This window comes from Wolffia australiana, chromosome 2 (assembly GCF_029677425.1).
Source record: "Wolffia australiana isolate 7733 chromosome 2, ASM2967742v1".
Taxonomy (NCBI): Eukaryota; Viridiplantae; Streptophyta; class Magnoliopsida; order Alismatales; family Araceae; genus Wolffia; species Wolffia australiana.
Genome location: NC_135836.1, coordinates 10,913,129 through 10,922,013, shown reverse-complemented (window position 1 = coordinate 10,922,013; position 8,885 = coordinate 10,913,129). Strand labels below are relative to the sequence as shown.

General features: G+C 56.5%; 1 protein-coding gene across 1 annotated transcript; it reads right to left on the bottom strand.

The window, feature by feature from the left end:
- Window positions 1-5,230: 5,230 nt before the first annotated feature.
- LOC144716175 (uncharacterized) lies at window positions 5,231-8,196 on the bottom strand. The gene is made up of 3 exons (XM_078591251.1): window positions 6,756-8,196; window positions 5,503-6,081; window positions 5,231-5,388 (listed from the first exon to the last, which is right to left on the bottom strand). Exons 1-3 carry the CDS (start codon window positions 8,194-8,196, stop codon window positions 5,231-5,233), a joined length of 2,178 nt encoding a protein of 725 aa, XP_078447377.1.
- Window positions 8,197-8,885: the final 689 nt, after the last annotated feature.

The window sequence follows — 8,885 nt, the reverse complement described above, 5'->3', positions numbered from 1 at the left end:
CTCTAGTGGCTAGGGTCTGCTCCCGACTCCGGCCAGCTCCGTTCCGACACTTGCGATTAGGGTTCCCTCTCAACTCCGGGCCCCCATCTAAACACTTATTTAGTTAGATAATTGGTTAATTCTCTCCCTATCTATCTTATTAATATTGATGCAGGATGGACGTTGTCGACATCCTGCGGCGAAGAGTGTTGATGATCTGTTCGTCCTTCTCGGGGACGATCATCTCGGACGGCACGTTTCACTTTGGGTGGGGTGTCCTGGAAAGGTCCTGCGAGGGTCCTCAATTCGTTGGGGCCGAAGGGTGTCTCTATCTTCATGCGGTCGTCGCTCCACGGATAATCGTCGAGGCGCTGGTGGGCCCAACTATCGGTGGGCGGGGCGGTTCAGCCGGTCAGATGACGAAGACGGCGGCGAACAGTGCAGCGGCGACGGACGTCGCGGTGTCGGTGCTCTCGACGACGGTGGCGGGTGGCGACCTTGAAAGGCAGCGGTGGGCGGCAGTCGGAAGCGACAACGGGCAGCGGCCGGAGGCGGCGGGGTGAGCGGCGGTGGCGGTGGCGTCGACGGTCGCGTGCGAAGCCAGCGGCGGCGGCATCGAGCGGCGCAACGAGCGGCATCGGCGGCAGCGTCAAGTGGCGGCGGCGTCAAGCGGCGGCAGCATCGAGCGGCGGCGCCCAAGGCGGCGACAGCGACAGCGGCCGAAGTGGGCCACGGACTGGGCCGTGGTCTAGCGGCGGTTTGGGCCGCGGCCTACCGCGCAGTGGGCCGCGGTTCTGGGCCATGGTCCATGGTGGCTTGGCCCGGGAGGTTTACCAGGCCAGGTGCGGCCCAAAAAGACGGGCCCGCTAAGGGACCTAGGGCTGACGTCACAGGTGTCTCGGGATGCATGCCCGCCGGCTAGGGTAACCGGTGCTTTGGGGCACGGATTTACGGGGCCCTGGGGTGCGAATTTACGGCACCTCAACGCGCGGGATCCAGGCCGGCTGGGCCTAGCTGGTTTGATGGGCCTGGTTGGCAGATGCCACCCCAATGGGCGAGGTGGCCCACTGGACCGGGCGGCTGGGCGGGCTGGGTGCGGCGCGGGGCGGCGCGGGCTGGAGTGCGGCGCGGGGCGGCGCGGCTGGGTGCGGCGCGCGCGGCTGGGTGCGGCGCGCGGCGCGCGGGTGGGCGTCGTGGCGCGGCGTGGCGGCATAGGGCGCAACGGCATGGGGCGCGGCGGCTCAGGGCACGACGGCATGGGGCTTGGAGGCCTGGGGCACGACGACCTGGGGAGCGGCGGCGCAGGGCGCGGTGGCTCAAGGCGCGGCGGCGCGGGGTGCAAGCGGCCTTGGTGCGGCAGCTCGGGGCGCAGGCGGCGCGGGGGGCCAGTTGATTATCTGGTGGACTTCTTTGGAAGGAGAAAAAACTTTCTCCATTATCTTGATGATGCACAATAAAATGAGCATGAATATTCATGAATATTAGAGTGAGACTCCATTTATACTTGATTTATTTCTCAAAACATGATTAATATGTTTTTACTGCATAATTACTCAAATGTATAATTTATGTATATAAAAATTATTTTTAAAGTAACACCACGACTTCATTGGAATAAAATGGCAAGATTCTCACATATTATTGAGGTTATTTGAGTATGATGACTTGGGTATAAGGACTATTTTTAGAGTCAAAGAGTTAAAATGAGTTAAACTATGACCTGGACCAGACGATAGGGCACAATCACAAAAGCGGTGTTCAAGGCCCATATTATGAATAATTAGGTGTCCATGACTTAGTTAAAACAGTTAATGCATTTTTGAATCTGGAATAAATTCAAACCTGGTACCTATTTCATAGATCTGAACTTAGAGAAGACACGGTGATGTGAAACGTCAGCGGCCGGGATCGAACGGCGCGTTTCACGTCACAAGTGAAATGTTGATATGATATAACTTTGTCAAATTTATGGGATTGAAGTTTATAAACGGGCAGATATGACGCGGACAAGTAAGCGCAGTAGATTGGGACGTGCCACGGGGTAGAACGATCCGGGGATCAGACTCCCGATGACCCGCAGAATCCACTAGACGACTAGGACGGGAGGGGCGTCTAACGGCCCTAGAGAGTTCGGTATTTAAGCAATCAAAGACAATCCGTTTACCTCAAAGAATCCTGCTCTCGACGTCGGTGGCTACACCTATTCCACTGTTCGATCCGGAGGTCTCGGCAGGGGACGCGATAGCGGGCGACGGGACTGCAAGCAGTAATAATACTGGAATAAGTGGGAGGGGAGACGAGCGAACCTGATGGTGGCTTAGTCCAAGGCACAGCCGAGATGGTGAGTTCTTGGCGTGCGGGGCTTGGAGTAGGGCGGACGAGGACCGAGGTGCTGGTTGGGACCACAGCGTGGGAGGAACCACAGCGTGAGGAGAGTCCGTAGCGCAGATGCAACCGGGACGCAAGTCGGAGCCGCGGTACTGGCGGGCTGCGGTGCGGTCCCGGGCGGCGGCGTGGAACGGATCCGGGGCGCAGGGGCAGGTCCGCGGCGCGGCAGGGTGGCGGCGCGGAAAGGAACACCCAACGCGGGGGATAGCCCCGTGACGACGAGCGGGGTTGCGGTGCTGACAGAGTCGCGGCGTGGACAAGAGCCGCGGCGCGGGCAGATCCGCGGCGCGGGCCGAATCCGCGGCGCGGGGTTGCGATGCTGATAGAGTCGCGGCGTAGTCGGATGGCGGTGCAGACGGGGCCGCGGCGCGCGGGCTGGTTCTGCGTAGAGGTGGGGTTTTGCGTCGCGGGCGGAGCTGCGGCGTGGACCGGAGCGGTAGTGCGATTCAGGGCCGAGGTGCAGATGCGTCTCGGGCGGCGGCCAGGGGACCACGACGGAGGGGTGGGGCTACGGAGCCAAGAACGGGGGGGGAACAATGGGAAGCCAAGAAATGGGGAGGAAGAGAGTAGGGCGATCAGGGAGGAGTAGTTGAGGTTCAAGAAGGGTGGAGGATGAAGGGGAAATGGGTGGGAATTGAAGGGTGATGATCAAGAAACAGGTTCTTGGTCAAGAAACGAAGGATGGATGATGGAAGAAGGTCAAGAAATGGGTGAATATGGATCAAGAAGGGGTATGGGCGAGGTGGAGTATCAAGAAACTGGGGCAGAAGATGGTCGGGGCGAATAGTTGAGAAGGGTGTAGGTGGAAGAGAGAATCAAGAACCTTGGCGGTAGAGGTTCTTGATCGTCGCGGGCGAGTCCTCTCGATGAAGACAAATCTCCCGATGCAGCGCAGGTCAACGGCGTCTCGAGTGTCCAGAGGCCTCCAGAGTAATCTCGATGCTGGCTTCAGTCCGCGCAAGGCGATGCCGACTTCTTGAATCTTTAAACGCGCCGGAGTGATCTCGACGGCACGATTAGCACGACCCGTCCGGAGTGATCTCGACGGGCGGATCGCGAGCTCTAACCACGGAGTGATCTCGACGTGGTTGGGGCCAGCCACACCCCCTACGCTAAGACTACGATAAGGGAAGCTCTTTGAAATTTCAATTCGTTCAAAAAAAACCTCCAAATGTTCCTTGGGCATGCCCTCCCCTTATATAGGGAGGAGGGGTGCCAAGAGAACGTGGGGGGAGAGATCGAACCGTCGTGAAACATGGTTCGGTCTCTCCTTACAAATTCAAATACAATTCTAAAATATAAAATCAAAGATTTAGGACGGAATGGGCCCTACGATATTGGCCCAGTCCCATAATTCGAAAAGAAATACATCACACGATAAAAGAAAGAATGATAAAGGCTTGCTTACCCGGAGTACTTGAACTCCGGATGACGGACGTCGACTCGAGCGCCTCGACGTGGCTGATGGCGCGTCATCGTGGCGTCCTCGGGTGGCGTCGTCGTCGCTGAGCCGCCATCTGCTGGATGGCCTCCATCATCCTCCCGGGGTGGGAGGAGCTCGACTCCGGCGAGCGAAGCTCCGCGAAGTGCTCCTGTGGCGGCAGCAGGTCCGGCCGAAGTCGTCGCATGTCGTCCTCGGAGATCCACGTGTCGTCAGAAGACGGACGCCCCTGCCAATGGACCTAGAAAGTGCGGCCAACTCGCTTCCCCTCAGCGTGAATTACCTCATGCAGTACCGTTTCTATCGCGTCTTGCCGTACAAGGGTAGGAAACGGGGAGGTGGCGGGTGAACTCTCACTCTCTTTGCTACTAAGGCTCGATTGGCTGTGAGGCTCAATGATGGGTGGCGAGGGTTGGTAGCGGGATAAGTCACTGACATTAAACGTCGAACTAATCCCCCAAGTAGGCGGGATGCTCACGACATAGGCGTTGTCGTTGATCCGTTGGGCTATCGGGAAAGGCCCGGCGCTACGAGCATGAAGCTTCGTAGCGACCCCAGGAGAGAACCTCTCAGGCCTCAATCTGACCAGGACCAGTTCTCCCTCGGAGAACGTCACAGACCTACGACTCTTATCTGCCTTAGCCTTATACTGCTCGTTCATAACAGAAATGCGTGAAAGAATGTCATGATGCATGTTTCTAATGTACTCAGCAAATTCTAATGCATTATCTGATACTCTATGTTTTTCGTGCAATGGCATGAGGTCAAGGGGCCTACGTGGTAGTTGACCATAGAGGATCTCGAATGGCGCCTTGCCCGTAGTGCGATTCACCGAGTAGTTGTAGGCAAATTCTGCTCGAGGCAGAACCTGATCCCATGCAACGACATGGTCGCCTACGATGGATCGGAGAAGATTACCGAGGCTGCGATTGACAACCTCGGTTTGGCCATCGGTCTGCGGATGATGAGTTGACGAGAATTTGAGTTGTGTGCCCATGAGGACCCACAACGTCTTCCAGAAATAACTCGTGAATTTTACGTCTCTATCGGAGACGATGGTCTTGGGTACTCCATGTAATTTGACGACGTGGTCGAAGAAGAGGCGGGCAACTCGCGAGGCGTCGAAGGTCTTCGAACACGGAATGAAGTGCGCCATTTTGGAGAAACGATCGACCACGACCAGGATGGAGTCGTGCCGACGCACAGTCCGAGGTAGCCCTAGGACGAAGTCAAGGCTCACATCCTCCCAGGGTCTCTCGGGGACAGGAAGGGGGGTGTATAACCCCGAGTTCTGCTTGGTGAGCTTGGATCGGGAGCAAGTGAGGCATCAGGAAACAAATTTCCCAACGTCTCTCTTCAGCGATGGCCAGTAAAACTTTTCTTCAAGGGCGTGTATAGTCTTAGTGGCCCCGAAATGACCACTTAGTTCTCCCGCGTGGAGTTCATGGATCCAGAAGTCCCGGACGGAGGCTCTTGGTATGCATAGTCGCCGCAGTAGAACAGATATCCTTCGTCCAGAAGGTAATCCTTGGACCGAGTCGGGGAAGAGCTCGTGAGGGAGGCATAGACGTCGGAGAAGTCTGGGCAATCCGTATAGCCTTCCTTTATCCTTTCAAAACCCAAGACTTGGGTGGTTATGATGCTAAGGACAGTAGGTCGTCTACTAAGGGCATCAGCGACTACGTTGTCCTTGCCCTTCTTGTGGCGGATGACGAAGGTGAAATCCTGGAGGTAAGCGATCCACCTCGTGTGGCGATCGCTGACCTTCTTCTGGTCGTGCAAATGACGTAGAGCTCCGTGATCCGAGAAGAGGACGAACTCCTTCGATAGCAAATAGTGGCGCCAGTGGCGGAGGGACTGGACGAGAGCGTAAAACTCTCGGTCATAGTTGTCGTACAGCTTGCGAGTGTCATTCAGCTTCTCGCTGAAGAACTCGATCAGATGTCCTTGCTGGCTAAGCACGCCGCCAATTCCAACTCCCGATGCGTCGCAGGCGACCTCGAAGACGTCACCAAAATCCGGTAATTTCAGGACCGGAGCTTCGGTCATGAGCTTTTTGAGAAGCTCAAAGGCCCGATCGGCCGTCGCGGTCCATTCGAATTTCTCCCCCTTGAGGATGTCCGTGATAGGGGCAGTAATTCCGCTGAATCCGGGAATGAATCGACGGTAGAATGTCGCTAAGCCGATGAAGCTTCGTGCATCATGAATGCTCTTGAGCTTTGGCCAGGATACTATGGCCTCAACCTTAGCCGGGTCGACGGCCACTCCTTGTGCTGATAAGATAAAACCTAGGAAAGAGACCTCGGTTGTGAAGAAGGAACACTTCTTCGGATGTGCGTATAGCTTTTCCTGTCGTAGTGAGTCGCACACGTGCCGAAGGTGCTGGGCGTGCTCCGTCCTAGTCTTACTATAGACTAGGATGTCATCAAAATATACAACAACGAATCGTCCAATGTATGGACGGAGTACCTCATTCATTAGCCGTTGGAAGGTACTAGGGGCATTCGAAAGCCAAACGGCATAACATTCCATTCAAACAAGCCATCCTTTATCTTGAATGCCGTCTTCCACTCGTCTCCCGGTCTGATACGGACTTGGTGATAGCCGCTGCGTAAGTCTATCTTGGAGAAGATAGACGCGCCGACCATCTCGTCGAATAAGTCCTGTACTCGAGGGATAGGAAAATGGTACTTCACCATGATTTTGTTGATGGCTCGAGAGTCACAACACATGCGCCATGTGCCATCCTTCTTCGGGGCGAGCAGTGCCGGAACGGCGCAAGGGCTGAGGCTCTCCCTAATCAGGCCCTTCGCTAGGAGCTCCTTCACCTGCGAATATAGCTCCTCGTACTTAACCGGATCCATCCGGTAGTGTGGCAGGTTCGGGAGGGTAGCCCCTGGAGCTAAGTCGATGGCGTGCTGGATGTGCCGGAGTGGAGGGAGCTCACTAGGTAGCTCGGCGGGAAAAATGTCACCGTACTCGTCAAGGAGTTGGGCGACATCCGGTGGTATAGTGTCTAGCGTCGGCTCGGTGTGTCCGTCAGCCAGTGTGACCGCATAACAAATCTGTGGTGGGTCATCGCCGTCCTCCAGCTCCCGTCGAAAGATCAGCCCATTGGTGACGATGGCGGTAGGAGTTCGGCGCGTGGGTGTGGGTGCTGAGCGCGTGGGCAACGAGGGTATCCGCACTGAGGGATACCAAACAAGTCGGCGCCCGCCGTATATACACGAGCAAGTGGTCGCTCGTTCGGACAGCTGCACATCGTGATCAAATAGCCACGGTCTGCCCAAGATGATGCTACCAATTTTCATTGGCAGGACGTCGCATAAGACCCTTTCGTCGTAGGTACTCATCTTCAGCGGTACATAGCACTGCATCTTGACCGGTATGGTCGATGCGTCAATCCATGAAACCTGGTACGGCGTCGGATGAGGAATCAAGGGTAACCCTAGGCGGGTCGCCGTATCCTCCGAAATCCTGTTGATGCAGCTCCCACTATCGACCATCAACTTGTAGGTACGTCCTCCAATCTTGACGTACGTGTGAAAGATCGACGTTCGCTGAGCAACGTCGACTGGTCGAGTAGCCGCAGTAGTAGCAGAGGAAGTGGAACCCACTCGCGGCGTGCTAGTGGATCCTCCAATCTCTCGAGTGTCCACGGTGGCGACGGGGTATGTAGCGGTAGGAGCGATTGGCGTGATCTGGATGTATCCTAGGGGATCATCCAGTTCATCACCATCGGGGTCTTCGCCAGGATACTCATCGACCTCAAGGTCGTCGTCCTGTTGGTCCTCGGCGGGTTGCCCGTGGATGTCCATAATCATAAGTGACAGGCAGTCACTGCGTCGGTGTCCGAACCCCTTGCACTTAAAGCATTGCATGGGTTCTCTGGGGGCGTTCGGAGCTCGAGCCGTAGATAGGGCCGACGAGGTAGCCGGTGTCGGTACCGGAGCGGTAGTTGGCGCGGCCGGTGCTGTCGGAGTCGGGGTGGTACTGGTCGTCCTGGGCGCAGATCCCGAGCTCCGGGTCCAAGTGGTGCGTGACGGGGCTGCCGAGGTCGTTGATGATGCCGGTCGAGGAGCAGGTAGGGCGGTGGCGGCGAGGCTCTCCGTGCTGAACTCGTTGCTTTCAACGAGGCTATACGCTAGGTCGACCGTAGCCGGGTTTTGCTCCAAGACTCGGGTGCCTAAGTCTTGTCGTAACCTGTGAATAAAGAAAGCGATCTGGATTTGTGGACTATCCACAAATTTGCATCGCATTCTGTACTCCTCGAACTCTACGATGTACTCGGAGACCTTGCGTTTTCCTTGACGCAAGTTCATCCAGCATAGCATCAGATGCGTCATGTACAGCTTAGGGACGTACTTGTCCGTAAGCTTACGTGACATATCGGCCCACGTGAAAGGTGGATCATGTCGCTAACGTGCGGCTTCCTTCTCATTTTTCCAGAATATCTTGGCCTGACCTCCAAGCCGCCTCGCGCACTCAACGCAAAGATAGTCATCCATCTTGTACCACTGGAAATAACTCTCCATGTCGGATTCCCAATCAGTGTAATCCTTCGGGTTCCGGGATCTGTCGAAAATAGGGACTTCCAAGCGGACGCTCTTCTGTATCATCGCCCGGTGTGCCTCACGTCGTCGTTCGTGCTCATCGTCGTAACGACGGGCAGGAGGATGGCGTGGTGCGCCTCGGGGATGATCATAGTCATGGTGCTCCTCATAACAGTAGTACACGCCGGGTGGGACCTGTCGGTGCTGCCTCCCATCGGGTACTGCCACGGTAGTGGTGTCTCGGAGGAGACGCATATCGTGGGTGGTATCCCTCATCCTGACGATGCGGGTGATCAGGATATCGGGGATAGCGATGATCATCATCCGGATACGGGTCTCGTCGAGGTAGTGGGTCGCACTCGGGAGCGTGCCTCGATAGGGCTCGGGGGGGAGCTGGGGCATCCCGGTAACGATCCGGCACATGGACGGGTGCGGTACTATGGTGCGGTGGGTAGGCGAAGCTACCACCGTAAATGGCGGCGTCCGGGTGTCGGACGGGTGGTGGATCCTGCGGACTATCCAGG

Bases quoted from the DNA above. Each gene is read 5' to 3' on its own strand.
- LOC144716175 (XM_078591251.1), bottom strand. From the start codon at position 8,196: ATGTCACGTAAGCTTACGGACAAGTACGTCCCTAAGCTGTACATGACG. The intron at 6,082-6,755 runs GTGAGCTCCCTC...TTATCTTATCAG, and splicing joins TTTTCCCGCCGAGCTACCTA to CACAAGGAGTGGCCGTCGAC. The intron at 5,389-5,502 runs GCAAGGACAACG...CGGATTGCCCAG, and splicing joins CGTCATCCGCCACAAGAAGG to ACTTCTCCGACGTCTATGCC.